Raw genomic sequence first — 26514 nt, forward strand, 5'->3', positions numbered from 1 at the left:
AAAAATTAATTTCTCACTAAAGACCTTGTCTGACCAGCAGAATTTTATAATAGTGGTCCTAGTCACTGAGAGGTCACTCATTAGTTTGTGTAGCACTAACTAAGTAGGCCCATTAAATGCATTAAAAAGATTGAGACTATTTTAGAACAACTCTAAAATATCATAAGTGAACCAACCCAGTCTATTAAGAATGATATTGTGCTTCTCATGACTTCTTATATTTTTAATTAATTTATCTTTGTGTTTCATATTCCTGAAACAAGTCATTGATAAATTGTTAGTTGATCGACTGAAAATAAAAGAATCAGCTTTATATTTTTAAGCCACTTATCAAGCAAAAATACAAACAATTATAGGTTTCAGAATCTCATATAGATATCCACACAGTATATAGGAGACAGTCAATCATAACTTCTTCCTAAATGAAGATCCAGAAGTCTATGTTATGCTGAAATCTCTAATTCAACTTTTTTGATTGAGTTACTTCAGGTTAACAGCCTGCCTATCTATGTATACTATGTCAGTATTTGATAGGAATCTGGTTATTACAAGCTTTTTGTATTAGCCATTTGTTTTGTCTCACCCTGAGAACATTTTTTTAAACATAAAATGTATTTGTATTATGCATGCTCACTGGATTGGTGATATATTTATGTATTAAGAAATCTTGTTTCGTACAGATGTAGTGTGGGATCCAGTGCATTTCTTGTTATTTCTGTATAGTCAGTTTTCTGTTTATGCTGCACATTGTAGTATAATAAAGCCCTTTTACTTGTCTGGTTATTATTGTTTTCTGATATTTTTGTTTTTAATTATGTTCTAGTTTTTTTTTTTTTTGTTAAATATTATCACAATTATACACAATTATGCTTACAATTTCTTTAAAGATATGGGGTGTTAGAGGTGTTTCTTTCCTTAAACTGTCCCTTTTCATGTGTGGTTTTAATTGGTGGTTGATTGCTTGCTCTCTAGGATTATTTTATTTATTCAGGGAGCTGATTTTGTTTACTTTGACTCATCACTTATTCTCCTGTATGCACCTGTTTGAATACATATTTGCAAAGATCTCTTTCCCTGTATGACAGGCCACATTATTATATCTATAGTGAACAGCAGTTCTCCCACAGCAGCACATGTAGCATATATTTTTGCACATTTAAGTTCAGTGTTGTTGAATAGCCTTATGTAATGAAACCTGAGCCAAACTAACCTTTCAATATTCCACTTTTCTTTACAGTGCATTGGTCTTAACACATTAGCATGAAATAAAACACATAGTCGCTAGTTCACTCCCCACTAGTGCTGTAGGCAATTTTGTTTGGAGGTTGTTCTTTCTAAAGTTTGCATAAAAAATAAGGTGCTATATTTTAACTGACTGTCTATCTACTCTGGCTTGCTCTTTTCTTCAGCATCACCCACAGTGCATGCTTCATATCGGTAGAAGAAAATATTCCCCTAATCATTTGAATCATATTAGACAATGAATACAACATTTTAAAAATTAATTATTTGCAATTTCAAATACTTTCTTTCCAGTAAATATTTATCTTGGCTTTCAAATTCAAATAGAAATCTCATGTGCCTAATATACAAAAGTTACATTCAAGTTGCTCTATATCAATTAGCTCAGTTCAGATCTAAAGATTCAAGTCTATAAAGTTAAGTGAAAACTGTGGCCTCTAACATATGCTTAATCAAATTCAGATGCTAAATATTCAAGATATGAAATTCAGATCTGACAATATGGGACACCAAGGAAAAGCAAAGGAGCCTGATATGAATGGAATTCAACCTCAGGTTTATCAGGTTATATTGGTCACAAAGGGAAATTCAGACCATAAAATTAAGAAAGATGGTATTTAAAGTCATATAATCCAGTTCAGTAAATGCAGTGGTATTCATATCTCAACATTAAACATTCAGATGTGATTGCACTTTGGTATTCAGTCGCTGATACCATTCAAATTATTACGGCAATGATTTGCATACCTGTCTCAGTGTGATTCTCAGTTGCTGCAGGTGACTGTTATTGGGGTATTTTTTCCCTATTGTAGCAACAACTCTGCAATAATATTATACAATGCAAGATTTCATTTTTCTTACATTTACTTATTATTTAGTGTGCGTGATCAAAACCAATTCAATTGTGAGGAGATTTTGATTTCAGTTCATTGTCATTCTATAGTTAATTTCATAGCTGAGGGCGAAATATGCCCCTTGCTTAATCATGATAACATGCTCTTGCATGGAGAAAACTTTGTGCTCAAAACCTTATTTGACCCCAAGAGAACTCCCAAATGAGACTTTTTGAACTGAAAATCCAAGGTGAATTTGTATTAAAATGCTTATTTCGATGGAAGAAGAGGCTGCAGCATAGTTTAGTGCAGTTCTACTGACTAACTATCAATCCAACCATGTGTGAAGGTTAGCAGTGGCCGACCAAGACACGTTTTGACAGATTCCCCAGCAGAGAGTTTCAGTGTGGAAAGGGGCGTTCACCGGCAAGTGTCAAACTAACAGCTATGTGAAGCCACCACGGAGAGACCAAGAGTGACAGGAAACCGAGCTATTCTGCATGAAAATAAAAGCAAAATTAACCCGCTTTGAAGACAGACATGAATTAAAATGTGAAATTGCTCAGCGTGCGTTGGCCAAACTGGTCATCATCCAACATTTATGTGATTCAAAAGCGCTTTGAATGTAATTTTTTTTCATGTGTCTGCTATTCAGAGAGAGAAAGAGAAAGAGAGAGAGAAGACAGAGAGGGAGAGAGAGGCAAGGAGGAAGTGCTGCTCCTGTTCAATTCAGCTTGACGCAGCTCAACTAACTGTCCGCCCTACCCTGCCTGAGTTTGCAGTTGAGTGCGCCAGAGCAGCACGGTTGCATTATATAACTTTAATGTACTCACGGGTTTTAAGGGCGCAAGAAGTGAATGTTCTGCGCTGTAGATCTGTCGATTGGTTGCGGATTTTATCCCGATATCGTTACAGCAAGTGACGGATCGATCAATTTCCCCCCTACCGGCGACGAGCGTAAAAAGTTAATATCGATAGATCGGCGAAACGGTGGTGGATCCTGCCAGCTCCAGCGAGGTCAGCGACGTTGTTGACTTTAGTTACAAAATAGTTGATATTGCGGAGGATGTTTTCGTGCCATACGGGGAGAGAAACACCGACAAACCCGGCTGACATTTCACCACTCAACGTTACAGCACGGAAGGCTTTTTATATGAGAGCTTGACTGTGTGGACGTAGCGTAATTTCATTTTTTCCAACTCGGTGTGACGGGAGATGACCTAACTGGTGCAGCACATCTAACTTACAGGTAAGAGCTACTTTGACATGGAGCCACTAGTCCTCTCGTTGTGTCGCAGTGATATTATTGAGAAATGTGGAAAAAACAACTGGTAGGCCGACAATGAGCGTCCCCCTTTGCTGCGTCGTAGGCGCACTGACATCCCCGCACCGTGTCGCTGCCAGCGCCGGCAGATACCGTCTTTTTCTCTATCTCTCTTTTTGTTTTTGCAATAAAGTGAAAATGTTGCACAAACTTACACGGAGCGGCTGCTGCTTATCAGGCTCTACGGCTGTAGGCGTGTGATCAGTGCAATTTCACACTACAGCCAACAGGTTGCACTAATGCTATAATGTTTGTGCTGTTTAGAAAAGAAAAGTACAGTACAGCAAGTCAGGAAACCCTAAACTTTCTCAGCTTTGGTATACCAGGGACCTCCACCCCCGTCTCTGAAATACATTAGATTAACAACCTCAGTTTGAGATGGCTGCTGTATTGATTACATTACAGAGCCGTCTGCATGGGCGAGATAAATCCAAACCTATGAACATCAGAAAAATCATTTGAACTTTTCCACCAGGGAGTGAGATAAAGGTGAAACTATTTCTCATTTTTGAAGAGAAAGCATTACTACTCAAGTCATTGGATCGCACTTTGAGCTGCACAGTGCAGCTGTAGAGGCACAAGGGAAGCGCTGTAACCCGCTGTCCATATAGCACCATAAATCTTATTTATGGACTAATGTATTCTAGGCTGCATGTCCCGTCCGCAGCTTGAAGTTAAAGCTGAAAACATAAAGCCGATCGGATATTTATCCCGTCGCCATGAAATGCATGCGTTATGTTAAGGAAATATTTTTTTATGACATTTCAAATAGACTGAGTTCAAAACGCTCTGGGCAATGCAAGTTAGGTGAATTTGTATAATGTATCCAGTGGCACTGACTTTGAAACAGCAAAAGTGTCGCAAGTTGCAGCTTGCATTTCTGCCCCTCCAGATATAGCAATATCGTTGTTAATGATCAACAGATACAGTAGTGCGCTGCAGGACTCTTGCATGCAGGAAGGTTACTATTGCAGAGGTTGCGGCCACATGATAATTATTTTATTTTACTTAATCTAATTTTTAGATTTAGCTGAATTGTTCATTTGCAGCCTGTAACAAAATGGAGATAGTCTGTTGCTAAATGCTGCAAATGCCCAGAGGTCCACAGTGGGTTAATGTCTTTCGACAGATGTATGTTGTTCTACACATGCTTGAGTATATGTGGGACTGTGAAACACAAGTTATGCCCAGGCATGTCTTTCACTTCTTAACTCTCTTGAGTTGAGACTAGGGCATAGTTCAAAGAGAAAAAAACATGAACATTATAGTCATGTTTGTTATGTAATGGCTGAAGTATTCTTTCTTTTTCTGTACTGATGTAGGTCATCGTGGTTTGTGCCATTTGTGCCTCTGCCATGCTGCTCCAGTGTGGGTGTGAGAGGAGGAGATGGCCTGTTTGATACAGCTGCTGTCATTCCTTGAAAAATAAAAATAAAAATTTAAAAGAGCAGCGTAGGTAGAGAGTCTCAGTAGTAGACAGGAGTCTTGCACTGTCAGTTTTTAAAATGCGCCACAACATATTAAAACACATGTTTCAAGATGTCTATTACCGTGAAAGATCAATATTCACTTTAATATGTTGATTCTGGACTAGACAGCATACCTTATTCTTCAGCATCAAATCTGTTTCTATAGCCTAACCTTTCTTCTCTCTCACTTTCTGTGAATCATCCTCACTGTCCTGTCAGGATAAAAAAAATGGATCAGGGTGGACTGAAGCGCAACGGTAATCGAGACGACAGCCTGACATTTGGGGAGACAACAGCCGGAATATGCAGAGATACAGGTGACATAGCTGGTTCACTGCTCCAGTCTGCAATGCACCTGCCCAACCCTGTGTCTCTGCCCACAGTTACCCCAAATGGACGGGGTGGAACGAAAGACCAGGCGCAGCTTGGAGGTCTCTTTGAGGCCCCTCGGCATCATGTTCTGTCTGAAGGGTCAGACATGAAGGAGGGTAAACTCATCAGAATGCAGAAACCATCACAACAACATCAGGATATTGGTGTAATCAACATTGAGGGGAACTTGCCATTGTTGAACCAGAAAATTTCTGATTTAGACCGGACGTCCACCTCTGTTATCAACACATCTGACACCTCCATCCTGGGCAACCTCCCTCTGCCCGACCTTTTTCCCCAGCACATCAAGCAGGAGGGGAATTTTCCTCTGGATAAGGACTTAGGAACTTACAGCGGACATGCAGGTGCTGGTCCGTGTGATTTGGATAGTAGTCATCTAATGGACGACAGCGAGATTTGGCAAGACCTGGACCTTCCTAACTCGCTGCCAGAAATCAGTGATTTTGAGTTGGATTCAGAAGTGGCACACTTGGATAACATCCTGCATGACAGCAGCAGTGTTGGCGGTCCTGTCAGCAGCTTGCTAAAAGAGACTAAGTCTCTCCTGGGTAACAAAGGAAACTGTACCAATGTGAACGGTACAGACAAGCAGCACCCCGTACACCATCATCATCACCAGCAGCAGCAGCAGCAGCAGCAGCAGCAGCAGCAGCAGCAGCAGCAGCAGCAGCAGCAGCAGCAGCAGCAGCAGCAGCAGCAGCAGCAGCATCTCCTCCTACAGCACCAGCAACAGCAGCTTCACCCTCAACATCAGCAGCCCCCATCACTTCTCTCCAGCGTTATGATCAAGGAGGAGAAGGATCCCGACACTTTCATTCACATCTGCACCCCTGGTGTGCTCAAACAGGAGAAGCAAGACAGTACTTCTTTCTGCCAGTCACAGTGTCTCCAGAGCAGCATGAGCTCTCTTCACGGGGGAGGCCCCATGTCCTCGCCTGTGGCCGTTGGCGCAGGAGCTGGCTACCACTACAGAGCCAACCCGTCCTCCACAGTGGGCCTACAAGACCAGAAGCCTTTTGGCATGTACTCAAACCTGACCCCGGTGGGGGATAGCTGGGTCAGGGGGAACAGGTATGGAGAGGCTTCTGGGATACAAAGGGGCGATGATGGGCTCCCCTCTGCCACAGCCCTGTCAAGTTTTGCTGTCAACTTCTCCAGGTAAGTCTTACAGAGTTATTTTATTTACTGCTCTCTTTATTTTTTTGTCCCTGTGGCGGATTTGGTGTTTGCTCTCATTCATGATATACTTGAGTTTTTTGTGTGCTTGGAGGGCATTTGCTGTGCTTTTAAAATGCCTAAATATGTAAACATTTCAAGAGGAAAGAGGAGTTTAAGATGATTTGTTGTGTATTTAGCAGTGATGGGTTTCTCAGAGCTGATCTAGACTCTGTCATCATCTTTGCTGCCTTGTCTAAATCAAACAGTGTGTCAGTTCTTCTGTCAGATATTCAGATCAGTAGTTGTTAGCAGTATGGCGTTAAGGACCACTGGATGTGACTTTTAATGCAATTTATGGTAGCCCATAGGGGACTTTATTAATTATTGTTTGGAGTAGAAGGGTGGTGTCCTGCCTACAGAGAATTATTAACATCATAAGTGAAGACCCACCTTAATTAATAGACCGATACATGGTGTTATTTATTTTCATGTAAATGCAATAGACTGGGGCCTTTGTTTATAGCATTTGAATATTGTCCACTGTAAAGCTGGTTAAGTTTTAATTGTTTGTATAAACTGAAAATCAGGTTAAATTGTTTATATAGCATTTTAATGGTCACATTTGAACATCGTCCACTGCACAGTGGAGTGTAACTTTTTTCATTTTAATATGATCAGAGAATACCCACATAAGCATGTGAAAACAAAAATACAAATCGGATTATTGCAATTGTATTGTGATTTGTACTCAAATAACACATACACGTGGAAAATTATTATGCTATTGTGGAATTTCATTTTCAAGTTTACTTTCTCATTTTAAAAGTCCTTATTTGTTGTTCACTGCAGTTAATGTACATTTTAACAGTCCATAAACTCTATGAATGGGCCAGCATAATGTTGTTCTTTTACAACATTTAGGTGAGGAATGAAGATTTAAAAAACAGCAATACCCTGCAATATTAGTTATAACTTGGTTAAAACATATGGGGATTATTTTTATTTTCTCCTCACAAACATTTTTGTTTTTGCTTTTAATTTTTGCACTGCAGCTCTGATTTTGTCTCTGTCGATGCTGCTGAAATTAAATCAAATCCAGAGTGATGTATCAGGGCACTTCAGTTCCCCACAGGACACCTTGAGTGTGCATTTGGGAAATGAATGCAGTCAGTACGTTTCACAGCTTTTAAGCCTGACTCCTCCAGTATGTGATTCTAGAACAAGAGACACATCACTTTAATAAGCCAAAAAAAGAAAAAGAGCACAGCTGTTATGTGTTTGCCCGGGACATTTTCCTTTTTTTCTTTCTTTTCTTTTTTTTTGAAGGAAGTGCTAGCACCCTGGGGTGGAGGGCATCTGGCTCTTATCACCTTGACTAGGGAGACACAGCAGGGCACACATTCCTCTAATTCATCCACATCGCATTACATTTCAGGAATGCCAGGAGAAATGAGTAGGAAGGAAAAAAGTAATAAATGCTCCTTTATTTTGCAGGGTTATTGTCAGCGGAGGCAGATATGACAAAACGGTGATGAGTTGAACTATTGCCAGGTTAGAAGGTGGGAACAGGGTGAAAGAGTGTTGAAAAAAGAAGTGAGGATATTTAATTGTGCCTTTTGAGAGGTTAAATGCCAATCTAATGAGATAGTTTACGATTAATAACCATCTGCCTTTTTTAAATATGTAAATTAACAGCTTTGGTGATTGCATAACCTCAGAAAACTAGTTATTATTTTGGAAAAAATGTGAAATCGTTCTTGTACATAGTAATTTCTCATAATTTGTCCATGCTCTGCCTTTTTCAAAATTCTTCTGCAACAAAGTGCAGACACAAAGATAACATGGAGTTGCATAAATGTGTCATCCCACAGGAAGTGATTCATTGAGAAAATCTGATACGTGCATTTCAAAGGATGCAACATGGTCATATTTAATGTAAGGGAAATCACTCCTGTGAGTACGTGGCGTATGTGCCGCGCAGTGAGAATGAGAAGCGTCTGCCCTGCACTCCTCACTTTCAGCATGGAAGTGCCAGCTGATAGCCAAATCAGCCATGAATGCAAAATTGAAAGAGAGAAATGTATTAACTGTTTTCCGAGATTCTTTGTGAACATGGCTTGAATGGTTAGATCACAAGTTGGCGTTTGAACGCGGGGTAATTGTGTGAGTCAGTACTGTCATTCTTCAATAGGCATTGAGGTGTTTGGCTCAGTCTGCTTTGTAAACAAGTCAAAGATTAACATGGTATGGGTGTCAGTTACTGTTATCTCGCTGCTGTCAGGCTGATATGCTCCCAGGTTGTTGTGCTGTTATCAAGTTTAAGCTGTGAAAAAGTCCTTTTGTCATGCATCATACTTTATGTGCAAACCCTGATCTTCTGTTATCACTGTCATTTCAAGTCTTTCACATTCACATAAAGATATACATACATACATACATATACATTCAATAAACTATAGTAGATGTTACTGCTACCACAAACACTAATGACAAAACATTGTAGAAATTCAAAATAGCAGCTTAATATGCTGCTTTTGGTGTGTGCTTTTCTGGTCAAGTAAATATAGCAACAAGTGCCAAGTACCTTTACCACAGAACCTTTGTACCCCAGCTACTTCCTGGTATCTTGATGCCCGTTGCATCAGCATGGTGTGTGTTTTCCTACTGTGTCTATCTCATGCAGGGCTTTGATGCTCTGCTGTGCAAAAGCCTTACTAAAAAACAAATGCACAAACACAATGCAATATGCAAATGGACCAATGCACCAACAAACAAACAAGCATAGTTGGGTAATGGTTGAATATTCTAATTTCTCAAATTGTCTAATGATGTTTTTTATTTAATCTGCAGATTATTTTCTCAGTCAATGAATCATTTGGTTTAAAACCTAGACATAGAGAATAACAGTCCTCAGAAGAAGCTGGAAAAAGAGAATATTTGGCAGTATAAGTTGCTAATTATTTTAACAGCTGATCTCTACATGTTAATAATTTTGTCTGTGTCCATCAGTTTTTAGACTTAGAGGTGTACTTTTATTTGACCTTTGACATTATGGACATTGTTGTAGTGCAGATAAGTACTTACAATATAATACAATTAAACACAACGCAAAAAACTACATAAAAAATGTAACGCACCTCTCTGACACAGTTTCATAAAAGGTGAAGATTGTACATTATAAATTGGCAAAGGTAGCAGTTCTTTGCAGTGTTGTAGTAGATCGTGTTTTACTATGTGTACTGCATCTCAAAGTAGGGGTGAAAACTGAGACCAGCTGCTTAGTTGTCACATGAGTTCACATAGCAAACGGCTCCCTGTAGTTTGCTGTATATGATCGAGCCCACCTAGCTGTTCTATGGCAATTTTCAGCACAGTTTGAAAACAATTTGGCCCAATCACGTTGCTTGGCTCAAGCCTCTTGTTATGTAACTGATAATCACATAGACAAATGTTGTTGCTTCATGCCTGGGGTCAAACGAGGTCCTTCAAACATTTTTTAAAACTCCTTAAAAAGCAAGATTCTCTTTTTATTAAGTAGATATTCAGTTTTACTTGTACTTTATTGCATTACGTTTGTGTAGTGCATCATATATTTTTTATACATACAGGAAATAACGTGTGATTACACACTAAATAGGTCTCTGGATATGTATGCCTGTTAATCTTTTTTCATCTTTCTGTTGCTAAATTTAAAATGTGAGACATGCTGACAGTAATATATAGATATAAACTCTTCTCTGCTGTGCTGCATGCCATTTCCTAATGTACAGCAACTGAGCAAACTCCAGTGAATGGAGCGCAAAAAAATTATACTACAAGCCATATTTCTTTTTAGCGCAACTAGTGATTTTTCCAGCCAGGACAGTTTAATTACTTGTAATTCCCAACAGCTCTCTGATTTCCTTCCCAACCTCGTCCTTTTAATGACATCCGCACGAAAATGGTGCTGTGAATCATAAAAAAGATGTGCTGCTTCTCAATGTCGTAAATAATTTTCTCTTCATCCATGTTGACTGCTGACTGGAGGGGAAAAGGAAACGTCAAGGACATCAGCGTTGATTTTTGACCAATGAAAATAGGTTGAAGTTTGAGCAAGGGCGCCAGGGCGAGTGGTTTTTCGAACAAGTGACACATCACTTAGCCTATTCGCTGACACATGGAGCAAGTTAGGATCTGATTTTCACTCATTTGCATGTCCAGTTATGATGTGTGTGTGTGTGTGAGAGAGAGAGAGAGAGAGAGAGAGAGAGTACACATGGGGAGGCAGAGGAGGCTGAGAGGCCACGTGTACAGATCTGCTCTTGTGTGCTGGTGGTGCTGCCTCTCTCTCCTTAGACTGTCACCCAGTCTCTTTTTTTCTTCTCACCTACTCACCCGTGATGGGCCCCTGAAAGCTCTCCATATTTTACAGAGGCATGCAAAAGCTGTACACAGAGAGATGTTATGCAAACACACACACACACATACAGACACACACACACACACACACTGTAATGTTTGGAGTACACTGCAGATTGTGGATGTGTAAAACGTGTCGTTCTTTATTTTTACAAGAAAATTATGCTTTTCTTTTGAAGTTTTGAATGTTTTACAATTAGTGTTGAATGCCAAATGAATAATTTTTGCTCATGCTTCATGAAATAGTTGTGACATTGCGTTCTGCTGGACCAGGGTTTGCTGATGCTTCATGATAATGATATGATGTTTAAGTGGACCTTGAAAAATCATTTCAGAACATGTCAACTTTGTAGTTTTTTTACTCAAATGTTTGAGATCCTTTGAGAGCAATGGGCACCTTTTCATTCAGAGCCTCACCTAACACTGACAGGAGATAGTAACAGATATGTATTGCAAAGTGGAATATTTACCATATGAAAAACAAACATAAAGAGGATCAACCTGACTGTGATTTTTAGCTATACAGATTTTAGAGGCCAATCACAGTGCAAGATGCGTCTGGCCTTCCTCCTGGATAGAAGCCACAGAATATAATGCAGATCCTTACCACAGAAGTGGACGGTATATTCACAGCTTTGGAGACTGATCCAAGGGGCCACCACAAGGGAGAAGTTATGCAGCAGAAATGTAAACATGCGTTGTAGTGATGGATTTCAGCACTGGTGGGGAGTGCTCCATAAATGAGGATTAGTGAATTAATGATTATGATGCATAGGATGATGATGATGATTATTGTTGTGTCTTAGCTGCACTTAAAGCTTGATTGTCTGACTGGCTTGACGCATTATAGTTTTTTAAACATGTTTTCACTTGCGGGAACTAGTGGAGATATCATCTTGTTAATGAGAGTCAAGAGGGAGGGTGTTGTTTCAAGTTGTGGCTCATCAAGTAGCTGAATTGAATCAAATCATAATCTGTCCCTTCCATGAGCATTTGTGAAAATGTAAATAATACCTTGTAACTAGTGAGCCTACACGCTAGGACTGAGTGATCATTTCACAGTACTGTAAATTGACTTTTAGTGGAATCAAATTGGGAAATGCTGTCGTCCAAATGAATGTTTGCTTTAGCTTTCTTTATCATATTATGCATCAAACAATTACAGTTTTAATATATTTGACCTCGATAGTCATTTCACAACAGGTAGATAACTCAAACTGAGGCCAAACTAGGTCAGATTTATGTCTGTTGACTCAGTTTCCTGGATTTGTAATCTCTAAGATTATGCCAACCTCAATCCACATTGTTTGTTTGAGTTCCTGCTTAACAGGTTTACTGATAGCTTTTGCTGTGTGCAAGGCTGCATTTAACTGCTCTTTATATTTCACTGCATGTTATTTTTAATTACCTCATGGTAGGTAAAAGTTAAGGCATCAAGATCTTACATCTTTACGTAGGACACACATTTCCATGCTACATGTTGCTGCTGTGTATGGAAATGTTGTGTGACACCTTGTATTATTTTGTGTTATTTTTGTGGGTAATTGATTCCTTAGATGGCTTCTAAGTATGATTTTTCAAAGATCTCTTTTGCATCATCAGCCAAAACGCAACCCCACCCTTACCCCACCCCACCCTCGTTTGGAGCCTACTGTACTGAGTCTTTGAAGTAGGTTTAAGTTGGGGTCACTGTAGTGCAGAACGTGAAAGGAGGTCAAGGCCAAGCTGTTTCTTTTTTAAGGCTGTTTTGGTGGCTGCCACCTTGTTTACGCTGGTGTTGAGTGTCATGAACATATCCCTGGCCTAATTTAACAGGCCACATGACATTTTAACCTCTCTTTGCAAGACAAAGCTAGTCTTACTGTTTAGGGAAAAAAAGAAAGAAATGGAAAGGATATATTTATATTTTTAATGTACAACATATGAACCCAATAAGATATCTGCCAGGAAATTTAAAATCTAAATAAAATAGATTATACTCCTTACATTTGAGTCCAACAAGCATTCTGTGGTTGTATAAAACATGCAGGCGTTGGATGGGATTCATGTGTGCAACAGTTGAAAATATTGCTGTTCTGCAACTTTATGCTATTTAAACAAACTGTATTTTAATAATTAACTCTTATTGGCTTCTTACCCCTGAAAGGTTTTATTGCATCTAAAATAACGATCATAGTCGTTATCAGCTGGAATAAAATACATGTCATGATTTCTTTCTCTCCTCCATGGCCTCTCTGCTTTACTGTCCGCTGTGTGTGTGTGTGTGTGTGTGTTTGTGTAGGAGGAGCTCAGCCTCGCCCTTGTGTGAATCGTCGACACAGAGAGCAGAGGGGAGAAAGAAAAGAGAGGCAATGCTGCATGTGCGACCTTAAATTGCACCAAAACCATATTTGTTTTCAAATACTGATAAAATAACTTACCGTAAAAATCCCACTGGTTCTTATAAATTGACAACCCAGTTCTAATATGAACCCGGGTCTCTGGGGGAATCCCTTAAAAGTTTTCAGAAACGTTTTGAGTCAAGTCTGCTAAATTTTAAACGTGTGGTTTGTTGTGTTATTGAGCACGTTTTTTCACTGAACAGGTATTTAATGTTTCTGTGTTTTTTTTAAATCCAACTTTACAATTTTTAAAAAATTCATCAATGTTTAATTCATCAAAAATCATTCTTGCAAAGAAAAAAAGTCAAAACAGACTCATACCAGATTGACTATTATTTTGTTGTTATAAAGTGACCTAAGTGTGGAACTATGGTCACATAATAACAGGCAGTTGTACTACATATGTTATCATGCATGCTGATTTGAATAGCCACATTTAAAATTGGTTTAACATAAACTGATTTTGAACTACATTGTTCCTCTTTCAGTCCCAGGTGAGAAAATCGTCTCTCAAGCTTGCTGTTTTGCCAGCATTATTTTTGTGAATGGGATATTGGCATTAGTAATTCGATATTGGATATTGGTGTGCTTATTAATGGTTTAAACTCTGCATCTTTCCACAGACTTATTTGCTTTATGTAATTGATAAATATTACACCAAAACACTGTGCATGAAACCCTCCCCTCTCCCACACACACACACACACACACACACACACACACACAAACACACACACACACACACACACACACACACACACACACACACACACACACACACACACACACACACACACATACATACACATTGCAGGGTTTCCCACAGCACTTTACAGTTAAGGCGGCCGCCTTAGCAACACAGGCCTGCCGCCTTAACTAACGTCTTAAAAAAATAAAAAATAAAAAAACAATAAATATATATATATATATATATATATATATATATATATATATATATATATATATATATATATATATATATATGATCAGGGCCTGAATTTCAGCGCGGGATTGCAGGTATTGCGCACAATTTAATTGATTCCCGCAAATCCAACACTTATATTCCCGCACACATTTACAGCGATGTATATTAATGTTCAACCAACGTCTGCAGCGGTGCTTACTGCAGGACGACTGGCCGGAACCGCTATGTCCGACTGTCTGACTTCGACCCTGAACACACCTGTAGCTCTCGCTGTACCTCCCGCTAGCATAACACAGACACGCTAACAGTGATATTAAGTTTAAGGAAACAAACACAGACCGCTGGTTAAAACATAAATCTACATCATCTGAGGCAGAACCTGCTCAGAAAAACTAATGAAAACAGCGCCATGTGATGTCATCATTAACAACGTTAATCCTCAGACAGGTAACTGACGTTACTATAGCAACACGTTTCAGGCTTTCTCATTCAGCAGTCCTGAAGAGAGAGAGTGAGGCAGATTCAACAAAAACGTGATGCTACTGAAGCTGAATATCACTACTTAACTGTATAATACTATATAACTTGTAATTACTGTAAAATATAGTTCAGAGAATAAGTTAACTATATAAAATAGACTCACTGGCCTAACCTGTGCAATCTAATTTAATCCAGTACAGCAGCTCTGCTATAAATTCTACATTTATGAAGCTTATACTACATTTTTTAACAAGAAGGTGAAAATTCTGCTTTATGTTCATTATTGAGTGATTGTGGTCTCACTGCTCCCACCACCTTAACTAACACATTTTCTGTGGGAAACCCTGGTCACATACATACACACACACACACAACTGCCTCATTGCACATCATGTGATATGCATATGGTCTGCGAAGCTATAGTTAGCATTTCTTGGTGTAGACTACTGAGAATGGAGTATCCTTATTGGAAAACCCCTGCAGGATTCTTTCTAAACTCATCCATGTCTAATGAATTAGTTGATGGCCATCTGCACTATGCTTTAAAGTTCCTCTGAGTACATATCTATGGGTGTGTCATAAATCCCCCTGCTTTCGATGGCTTACTTACTGATGTAACCTAGCTCAGCTTGCAACAGTCGGATAAGAGAGTGACGGCAATAAGCAGATAACTGGGCCTGTGTGTGATGGCAGCAGTCTATCTCGTCCTCCTCTGCGACATTCACATGAAAGATTCTATGAGCAAACTGTGCATGGATGCGTCAGGAGAGGGTATAAATATAGCTTCAATTGAACTGACTCACTGTACTTCATAAACTGAGGATTGAGTTTGTTATATTTGGCACCGGCTCTATCAGGAAACAGGAAGTGTGGAGTCTAGTGGCCATAGTGGCTCAGGCTGCTGCCCCTCTGCCCGCCTTTGTGCCATTATTGACCAGAAAGGAAATTAATATTGTTATCGTTATAAATATTGTATTGTTTATTATGTTGGTCATTTGCTCAGAAGTTGTGGCTGATTTGCATGTTTACCTGAAATGACAACCGTACAGTACGATTTGATTTTTAACTTTTTCTGATAATCAGATAATTATAGAGTGCACAGCCACATGGCAGCTATATTTGTCTTGTGTGTTAGTTTTCTTGCAGTTGTAAAATTAATTGCTGAAGCAGTGTGACAGTGTGCCAAATGGCTGTTTTCCAAGAATGTGGTGCTTTGCAGGAACAAACAAAAACACTCATAATCAACTGCAAAACGTGTGTTTTTCTTAAGGTGTTGTAAATTGGCATAAACTAGAAACACAACAACACATCTCAGAATTTCCCCCAGTAAAGTCTCTGCCCTTGTGTCGCTGGATGCACAAAATGTTCCCTGCCATTTAAACATACATTTAGATGGGCCACAACAAACCTCCAGAACCATCTAGAGGGATGAACGCAATAATCCCAAAACAAAAAAAGTCTCTCATTTGGTGCCTTGATGACGATGATGGAAAGCTCTTTCTAACAAGCTGATCCAGAATTTCCTGTAGGTGTTAAATTCAATTTTCTCATTTTCTCATTTGGAGGCAGAATCCTTATGCATCTCTCAGGATCAGTCAAGTTACTAAATCACAGTATTAACACTCTCTTGCTTAATATATGGCTTGCTATGTGATATAGCACATATTTTCCCCCAGAGATTAATGTTGTTGACAAAATGCAATGTAATCCTAATATGTAATTAAAAGACCCAGTATGCCAGAGTTTCCTATGTGTTTTTTTTGTGGGGGGAAAAAAAGTATTATCATGTAATATCATCACGAATGCTTGTTGTGTTCCAGCAGACTCAGAAACAAGCACACAAATTATCATGAATTTTGTCTTTATGATGAGACAAATGGAAGATTTCTACAAGAACATAAACTTTATAACAGGGGTTTTGCAAGTGGCGTGTTTCCTGTAAATTCTCTGATGTGTCACAGCTTGTTTTCTGATCGATGAATCAAGTTGGTGGAATTTCCTGCCTTCGCTGCTTCCCAGTGATAGCCTGCCACTGTTAAAAAAAAAAAAGAAAGAAAAAACAACCCTCAGAGCTTTTCTGAGTTTTTCTGAAATCTGAGCTGTAGGGAACTACAGGGAACTACTACCTCTGTGTTTGCTAAAATGTATGATATTTTGTTTGCCCTGTTTGTGTTGTGCAGCCTGTCTGCCTGAATGTGGGTCGTTGTCAGTTCTTGGCCCCGTCTGTCTCATCTTACACAGATGCGATCATCTTTAATCCCTCCTTCCCGACTAAGCATGTAGGGGAATGCCCTTAATCTGAGGAATATTCATGTCTCTCTGTCCACAAGTTTCTTTCCCTCTTGATTTTCCTCATGGGACTAAAGGAGAAGTAGTCTGGGTGTGCCTGGGTTTGATTGCCAGGGTTCAGGGATCACGTTAGTTCATCTGTTTATTTTCCTCCCAGGCAGAAGTAGTCTAATTTTAATACAAATCTGCACATAAAGGGCTTTAAAGCGGAGCGTTTGTAAATTAAATCTGGAATATGCCACTCCTTTGCTCATCTGCCTTGTTTCTTTTCTAGAAACATGAGTTAGTTTTCCCTTCACCCGATCAGTGTCAGCAGGGTGGCAGAGTAACCGAGGAGATTGTCAGCAGGAGGCCATGGGTTCAGACCCCTCAGGCAGCAAGCATCCAACCTGTTGAAGTGTGAGCAACTTGATGAATTCCTCTAGCACCAGAGCTGCCATTTGTTTGATTTGTTGAGGGCCATTTAATTAAGGCTAATGTGAAACATCACTGACCTGCCAACTTTTGAAGCCTGGAGATCCTGTACTTGAGGGTTGTGTTTGAAATTGCAGATTAGCCTTAGCTATGAAATGCAACAAAATACCTCCTCATTGATTTTCTTAAAGATTTTAACTCAACCTTTGTGCCAAACACACCTATAACATACAATATGTATGGCTGTAAAACACTTGTCGTAGCTCAGAAGCTTGCATTTCATACGACAAAAGTGCCAACAAGTTGATACCTAATGATTCCTAGGAGCAATTTATTATATAATTCATTTATTTAACACTTGTTACCAGGGAGATTTTTTTAAAGGCTTTGTTAGATGGTGTAAAATGACACTTGTCCTTGAAGACTCCTTTGAGGCTGTCTTTTTCAGTTATTAATGCTAATGATGTGAAAATAGATGATTTTTTCACACTGTCAAGTAAATCTGAATTTAAAAAAAGGTCTGGAGAAAAATAACTAATATGATGTATTTGATTTATCTGTATTTGTCTCACAGAAATGCTTTTTTGCATTAGTCATATTGATTTAACTTTATTTTCCCCACCTGAGCATGTGTAGATATGCACCCACACAACAAACACACACATAGAAAATCCTCTGTATGCATTTGCAGCCCTGATCGCTGCATGCTTACAGCTGGCTATGTCATAGGTTGTCACCAGACAACGCAGAGGACCTTGTGCCACAGGCCGGGCAATGATTTACCTGCCCCAAGGTTACTGTACATGTGGAGACAAACATTCACCCCCCCCCCCCCCCCCCACTTTGAAGCTGTTGTTTGGACTTGAACCTTGTGTAATCTTACAATCCATGCCAGCTGGTTGGAGGAAAAAACTTGATAATGGCCTCATTTTCCCTTGGTCAGAACACCATTAATGAGATTCAGTACGGGTCTAGCCTTTATAGTCCTAGGTGACCCACTTCTGCTTGTATGTTTGCTGAGCTACTGCTGTGCACTTAAATCAAGCTCCATCCAGACCTTGTGGGGTAAATCAAGTTTGATACACCGCCATTAAACTGAAACGCTGGTAGCAGCTCAACAGACTGGATCAGATTGTGGACTGTCAGAATTGTCAGTGTGGATGTCAGTAGCTATGTTACATAATAACTTTGCTCAACCTGTTATTTTCGATAGTATATCAATTTTTAAAGAAACATTCAAGAAGTGTTCTAGGGCGGTCTCCTCTCAGTTGAACAGTGGGGGAAATGTCAAATTTTTTGTACCAGTGGTTTTGTTCAACTAAAATACTAATCTTCTCTACCAGGACAGTTTGACTTTGTGCACAGCGAGAACTTGTTATAAACCTAGGGAGCAGTTCAAAATATAACAATGGTTGTGACGGACATGTGCATTTTGGTTTTCCTTCACTTTCAGTTTGGCTGCAGTGTAAACACTGGGAAGCACTTGAGATGTTGCGGTTTGCTGTGAAAGCACTTGCACAGAAATAACACACAGAATGGAAAAACCATGCCACAAAATCGAAAGGTCACAAAATAAAAAGGATTTATGACTAGTCTGATTTCATCTCATTTTGAGCAAATATGACCTCTTAAAAAACATTCCTTTGTAAAAGAGGGAATTTTATATGTATATCCTCCCAAACGGTGCATCAGACCATTGACGCAGCACCAGTGTTAGTTTGTGATGCTTTACTGTATTTTTCTGGATGGCTGGTGTGATTGTGGTCCAGCATTGGCAGAGGTTGAACAGGCGTAGACTGTTTCTTGACTAAGCAAGCAGACTGTACTTAACACTGACTGGTGTCTGTGCCGGACATGTAGGGTGAGCTGCAGGGGTAGTATCTGTCTCTCTTCACCCATTTTTCTCTCTCTCTCTCTCTCTCTCTCTCTCTCTCTCTCTCTCTCTCTCTCTCTCTCTCTCTCTCTCTCTCTCTCTCTCTCTCTTTCACTGTCCAATTCCCCCTAATTCTCCTCCTCTTACTGGCAGAGTTTAGATCAGTTCAGTTTCAGCTGAATCACATAAAAAATAAAACTCCACTCCATATTATAATAATTGTTGAGCCCTGATTCTGGTCGAACGCATATATTGACAATAACTGCTGAAAGATTGTCTTTTCTTTGAAGAACATTTTGGCGCCTGCATCAGCTGAAGTGAAAGTTGGCCTAAATTGATCTTGGTCCTTTTTGTGACTTAGATTTGTTCATTTGTCTGGAATTATTGACCCACCTCTCAACCCTCATGCTGTCATTATTTAAAATAGAAGCCCCTCTGTGTCTGGAGCCCATCTATTTTCAGCATGGCTAGCACTAAGGCCAAACTACTATTTTTAAAGGTACTTTGGCTTGTGATAATGCACCGCTGTGAGTTACAGTGAGCCAATTTTTGTCTCGTCAAAGCAATGTTGGAAATAGAGCCGTGTGTTGGAAGAAGCAATGTGCTGGCCAGGTGATATTTATGCTTATTTATTGACATAAATTTGGCCATAATTCAAATGTGTGGATAGTAACTTTCAAAGCTTGTGCTTGTTTGTTATTGGAATGGTTTGCCTATGATACCGCACACAGTACAGTTGAGGTCAGAGCATTACATTAAGAAAACATTAAGAAAAACATCTTCCACGCAGCAGGATTAATGATCATAGACATTGTGGCGTTATGAAATAGTTTTTGTCAGATCTGTTTCATTGTTATTTGAATCCAGTCCATCTTCTTTTAACTTACTCCAGACAAAATGGAAAACCCCATGTTGCAAATCTTCAAGTGTGTGACACAGATCTGTTTTGTCTTTGTCAGAACATTGTTGTGGCTGGAATTAATTTACAACTGATGTTAAAATTGCATTGTTTGCATTTTATGAATTATAATAACAATGCTCAACAAAATTTCACACATCATGGATTAGTTGATAACAGTAAATACATTTATGGCAATTGTAATTAGTGATCATTTAAGTCTAATGATCTGTGTAACATAGTAAACTGTAGGGCTGCAGCTAAATTATTTTCATTATCGTTTAATCTGCAGATGATTTTCAATATTAATCAATGTGTTATTTTGTCCATAAAATGTTAATCACTGTTTCCCATAGTCCAAGGTGACGTCTTGAAATGTCTTTTCTTGTCTATATCAGTCCACACCCCAAAGATGTTCAGTTTGCTGTCATAAAAGATTAAAGAAACTGTTGTTGGCAACTGTCTAATCTATTAATCAACTAATTGTTGCAGTTCTTTTAAATAGATGTGAAAATGAAATGTTAGCATGCTAAAATGCTAAGTTAAGATAGTCAACTTGGTAAACATTATTCCTGGTTAACACCAGCCTGTTAGTAAGTTCGCTGTTACCATTTAGCTGAAAGCACTGCTGTGCTAGTTTAATGGTTGCCAGACAAAAAAATAAATAAGGCTCTAATAATGTGGTTGGCATTTGTCATTATTTTTGACATTTTACAAGCTGAACATTTAATCTATATAATTTTTGTTGAATTAATTTCTGATGATTGTTTGTTCCATCCGTAGTTTATGGACTGTAGCTCTAAATGTCAGCGACATTCTGCTGCAGGTTGCAGGCAAAATATTTTAGGATCATGGCTCCTTGTGCAAATTACATACCTGCAACATCCTCTGCTCCTACCCTTGACTGAATAACTTTTATTTGTTCTGTGCCTCTTTGTAACACAGAATGATTTTAAAAAGTGTAGGGCTGTATGAGCAACACCCACCCACATATCTTACCCTCTTCCTTTTCCTCCAGACACTGTCTTCCTTCTTTGATGTCACCTGCTTAGACTTTTTTCCTTTCAAATAACTCTTTGCATCTTCAAGTATGCTTCACAGCATTCGTTCGCTCTGTCTCTGTTTGGCTTAGATGTTGCTGAGAGCAGAGAATAGTTCCTATGTCCTTTCTAACATTAGTTTACTGGTTTTCAGATTTAGTGGATTAAAAGGCGAGCAAACAGTGGTCATCTCAAGTCAAAACAGCCCTTAAAAACATGTGTCTGATGCACTGAAGGAGGCAGTGAGAGCAGCAGGGTCGTACTTTGTTTCTGTCAAACATGCTGAACAGGTTCACTGATTGCCAGCAATAAATCCCCTGCTTGACATTTACTGCAACAGTTAAGTTTTAATTTACTTTCCCCATCCACTTTGTTTCTTTCCATAATTTCACTTGATAAGTAGAAGAAAGCACGCCTGTATAAGAGAAAGCTGTACTATAGAAGTCTTTTAAGTAGGACATGACTAAAAATGGGATTTTTGGGTCAGGTAGTAGTCATAGTGAGTCAGGCTCCAATAATAGCCTGATTTCCTTGCCAATATGTTATCATTTAGCCTATTTTGATGATGATATGAAAATTGGCACAATTATGCTCCTACAAACACATAAACACATAAATATATCCCAAGCTGCTTTTGAAGTGGTGCAAGGCCACTGTAAAAGTACGCATCGTCATGGTAATCACTCTTGTTACGATGTCAGTTTCTGCCTCCAAACTCACAACCCACTTTGAATAGTGGTCTTTTTTCTCAGGCACAGTGATTCAAAATATTGCATTGCAGCACAGCAGCAGTGCCTTAACATTCTCTTTCTTTTCCTCTTTCTTTCATTTTATGTATTTTTTCTCTATGTTCTCTTGTTTTCTCTCTTCTGAGAGGGGTAACCTGGTTTGGACTGCAGCCCAGCACTGCTTTATGTTTTCAAATACTGGCACAGTTCAGACATCTAGCAGCTAGACTGGCATCAGTTACCTGGATATCCCTTTACTGGTGACCCCAAAGGACCTCGTTCACCCAAAGCTACTCTAAAATGACCATTATTGTCTTTATCACTGAAACTGAAATCTTCATATTTTGTCAGATCTTACTTCACTTGCTATGAGGTGACTGCATTACTTCCACTCAGGTTCTTTTATAATATGTCTCATTGTTTTTTTTCCAGCAACTGAGTAGTAGCTTGTTGTTCATAAACCAGGCTATGTATACAGAACTGGGCATTAAATCTTCTGTGTGGTCATATTGCTGTGCAGAAATAGCTTCCACAGTGTTAACAAGGGTACGCTTCGAATGCTTCGAAGGCATTTTGCAGTTGTACCACGTATGCCAATATGTGCTGCAAAAGTGCACTGTGCATGTGTAAGTTTAATTCTGAACAAGTGGCACGTCTGCTTAAAGTGGAACCTAAGCTAACTGTTGCAGCAGCTTCCTGGACTTTTAGGCTTAGAAATATTTCCTTGCGGGGTTACATGACCGAGAGCAACAACTGAGGCAAATATGTGTGGAAATGGGTGCACATTCAAATATATAGATATGCAACATGTATTCACCGTGACATGTTTACTGAACGCTTTTGTCACTGTGGGCTCTTTGATTCAGACTACTGAGACACGGCATCCTGTCCTACTTACTGATTGGTTGGATGTGTTTGCTAAGAATTTGGTCACGGGTAATTTACAGATCCTCCATATCTGGTTTTTCATGTCCTTTGGCTCAGGTTTGGAAACCAGCCAACAGTTTTATGTAACAGCGTGGTTTCCTTACAGCCTTTCACAGCTGCATTCAAGCAGACTGTAGCAGCACATTTTTGGAGGTCTGGCGTCGGCTTGTCATGCATACTTTGATTGAACCACACAAGGCCACAGTTAAGCTGCTAGGAGTTACGGGTGGCCCCAATTTAGTGCAAAAAGTTACATAGATTATCGCAAATAAACACGTCATTGTAGTATTCCTTCAAACATCCACTGCTTGCCTTTTTTATGTTTATTGGCTGTAAGGCTTGTGGTGACTCATGTGCCTTAAACACAGTAACTGCTGAACACAGGTCAGTGATTGGCAGTTAAGAGTTTGTTTAATAGACAATTTATTTGCATAAAGTTTTTAACAGAGGTGCTGGCTAAATAGAGTGCATATTGGGTGCTGAGCAAAACGTTTGAGACACTCAGCAGCCACACATTTGTCCATTCTCTGTTTAGGAGCGGCTGAGATTGACAGTAAAATGAGAATAGCTGGTCCACCTTAAAGGTCAGTTCACCTTAAATGAGCCTGGTCATGTTAGGCTAACCTGCTGTTGCTAACTTCAGGGCTAAGCCCTTTTACTCTTCCAGCAGTTGTGGAAGCCACAGACAAAACTTTTCTTGGTCTTGAGAAGGTGCAGCAAAAGGAAACGGCATCAGGAAACAAGTTATTTCAGATGGTGACTGTGATAGGTTGCTCTGCTGCCACATCTGCTATCAACACTGTCTGTTCATTCTCTATAAAAATAAGAACAAGATATTAATAGATATAACACAGTTGGATGTTATATTGGTCTCAGTAGTGACAGTTCCAAATCACTTGCATCATCTCAGGGATTACATGTACATGACATTAAATCCAACAGGCTCACTGAACAATTCTTCTTTCCGCTTGTCAGGTAGCTTTTATGCATTCGAGGTAGATATATGCCCGTATCAAATTTCTTCACTACGATTATTGTAGGTAAAAATATCTTGTTGTACAGCATTATCACAGCAATCATCAAAGTATCCCAGAATCCTTTCAATGCTAGAATATAGTTAAATGACTGACACCAATAAGTGTCATAAGTCAGGCCTGATGAGGCCTTACACATAAAAGAATGACCCTAGTCTCTTCCTCATAGTGAGGCTTATTAATTAAACACTGTCATCAAATCGGTACTCAGTATTGGCTGATACCCAAAGCCCATGTATCGGTATCATGACCGAAAAAGTTGGTTCAGTGCGTCTCTTGTGTCTCTTAGATTCTGCACACCTATTCATATTTTGAAAATGTATGAATTGACAGTTAATGCTTTAATATATAGAGTTATGTCTAGAGTAGCTAAAGCTGGACAGACAGGAGTCTGGTTCCTTCCTGTGGTTATCCTGCCTCTGTTTGAACAGTAGAAAATGTCCGCCTTTGTGGCTAAAAAAAATCAAACTGCTAATGAAGGCAGGATCACTGCTCTGTGTTCAGGGTGTCCTCTGAAAACAACGATAATCACAGTAATGATAATAATAGAATTGGTTGGTTGCATTGATACTGTTTTGAGACTGATATGTAATGCTTCACCACATAGTAGAAATGGTATACTAGCACATCCCTGGGCAACAATAAAATATTAGAAAAGTAGTGAATCCCATGCATATAACTCCATACATATACTGACCCAGCCAGTGGTCACAGTTTTGCTGCCTGGTGTTTCTGGCTCTAACGGAGACAAATTCTTCCTTGTTCCTTCTGTGACCGTCATCAGTCCAGGAGAAAACGAGGAGGAGGAGCCCGACAAGCTCTACTGTAAATGGGCCATGATCCAGCTGGGTTAAAGTCTCTCTCTGTCTGCTATTTTTGCCCCAATGCTTTCTCTCACTCTTTCCTCTTTCACACTCTTTCCCTCATTAAGTTATTATTAAGTCATTATTTGTTTCTTCCTTCCCCCTTGTTATTTCAGTTTGTTTACAGCTAGCACAACTTTCTCTGAAGCTACGGTACCCTTTTTTAAAAATCAAACTTTGTTTTCCCTGTTCTCTCAGTGACTGAAAGTTTGCCAAAACCTCCTGTGCTTTCATGTTGCTCGAGAGCACGCTCTAACTATGTTATTGTTCTAAAGCTGCAGATCTGGGCTGCTTTTGCAGAAAATTCCTGACAAGCATCCCATTCACCACATTTAGGTCACCAATTTCTTGTCAGATCTTGCAAACACAAAGGAATTATGCTGCACATTCTCAGATGATCAATCCCAAACAGTTTAAAGGGAGAAGGTTAAAAGAAGAGCCAAAAGAAAGACGTAGTCGTCCCAGAGGAAAAGTCATTTGTTGACCTTTATATTGAAATAAAAGTGAATAATGTAGGAAGCAGTGAATATTTAGGAAGACTGAAAATACAAACCTATAAAAAAATAATTTGTGTCTTTACATTTGTCTTCTGAGGGTGTGATAGAATTTTATAGACTTTTTGAATGTAATTAATAATGCCTTAGCTCAAAATTATTAAATCTTTAATGAACAAAAAAGCAACAAATCCTCACATTTAGGAAGCTGGCATCAAGGAAAGTTCTATCCACCAATTTATTAATCATCTGGATGTGAATCTTCCCACATCTTATGCAGTGATTTAAGTGAATTTACTCTTTTCTTCACTGAAAATCGGCCTGAGTGAGACTTAAATTCCACAATCATACATCACACACAATGTTAACTCTGCATCCTGCTGTAACTTGCTCAGACTTCCTCCTCAGCCTCCAAACTTTTTTGCGTCACCTCTCGCACATAGGATACAACTTAAAGAGCTTCAGAAAACATGAACATTAATCTGACCCCATCAGCTGTGTTTCACTTTTACAAGTTTAGACTTCCCGCCTGCCCAGTTTCTGCACACTTACCTCTGCCTTTGCACATTATGTGAGTTTAACTCCTGCTGTGTCAGTCAGAGGGTTTGTTCTAAGGTTTGCTACTCCCTTTCCTCCACATTTCTCTCCTTGCTGGTAGATCAGCTTTTTATACACTATTTACGGTTAACACTCTCTCTTTTCTCCTTATCTGTGCTCTTGCAGTTGTTTCATCATCACCCCCCCCCCCCCCCCCCCCCCCCCCCCCCGTACTGACATGGTAAATGGTGTTTGTCAGAATACATTAGTCGTCTGTCGGCTCTATTTGGAGTGATTTAAGCCAATAACATGTTATTACCTAGTAAAATGAGTTTGTTTCATCTTCTGAAAATCAAAAACAAGTTGTCAGAAAAAGCACTTTACGTGGAACTGAACTGCGCTTGTGAGGTTTTGTGAGATAGATGTACATGTGAAGATAATTTTTGATATTTTGGCTTTTTTGATAAAAATAAAGTCATCATTTATGCAGAATCCAGGTACTTCACATGTATTTGTAGTCAACATTTATATATCACATCAGAATATCTTTGAGCAAACAACTGAATTAGTGTCTGCTTAACCATACAAGTTCCCCAAAACATCACCAGATAAATGGCTGAAATATGGTGTAAAACCTAATCTGAGTGACATGGCCACAAGCTGGTGGCCAGGAGTCAGAAATGATTAGGGAAGATTGTCAGGCTTACATCTGGCTGGATGTCTGCAGGCAGATGCTGGTGTAGAACATAACACTGTGAGTGAGACAGCTTCATTGCACTTAGCTCTACTCTCAGTGCCGTTGCTATGGAGCTGA

At 39.3% G+C, this 26514-nt stretch overlaps 1 protein-coding gene across 1 annotated transcript in view; it reads left to right on the forward strand.

Annotated features, from left to right (window-relative positions):
- The first annotated feature begins 2816 nt into the window (after positions 1 to 2816).
- LOC133993907 (glucocorticoid receptor-like) overlaps positions 2817 to 26514 on the forward strand; it is a 71610-nt gene continuing 47912 nt past the window's right edge. The window contains exons 1-2 of the mRNA XM_062433040.1: positions 2817 to 3324; positions 5088 to 6419. Of these exons, the coding sequence (XP_062289024.1) occupies positions 5098 to 6419 (1322 nt within the window). The 5' untranslated portion in view covers positions 2817 to 3324; positions 5088 to 5097. The remainder of the gene's footprint in view (positions 3325 to 5087; positions 6420 to 26514) is intronic.

This window comes from Scomber scombrus, chromosome 14 (genome assembly GCF_963691925.1).
Source record: "Scomber scombrus chromosome 14, fScoSco1.1, whole genome shotgun sequence".
NCBI classification, from domain to species: Eukaryota; Metazoa; Chordata; class Actinopteri; order Scombriformes; family Scombridae; genus Scomber; species Scomber scombrus.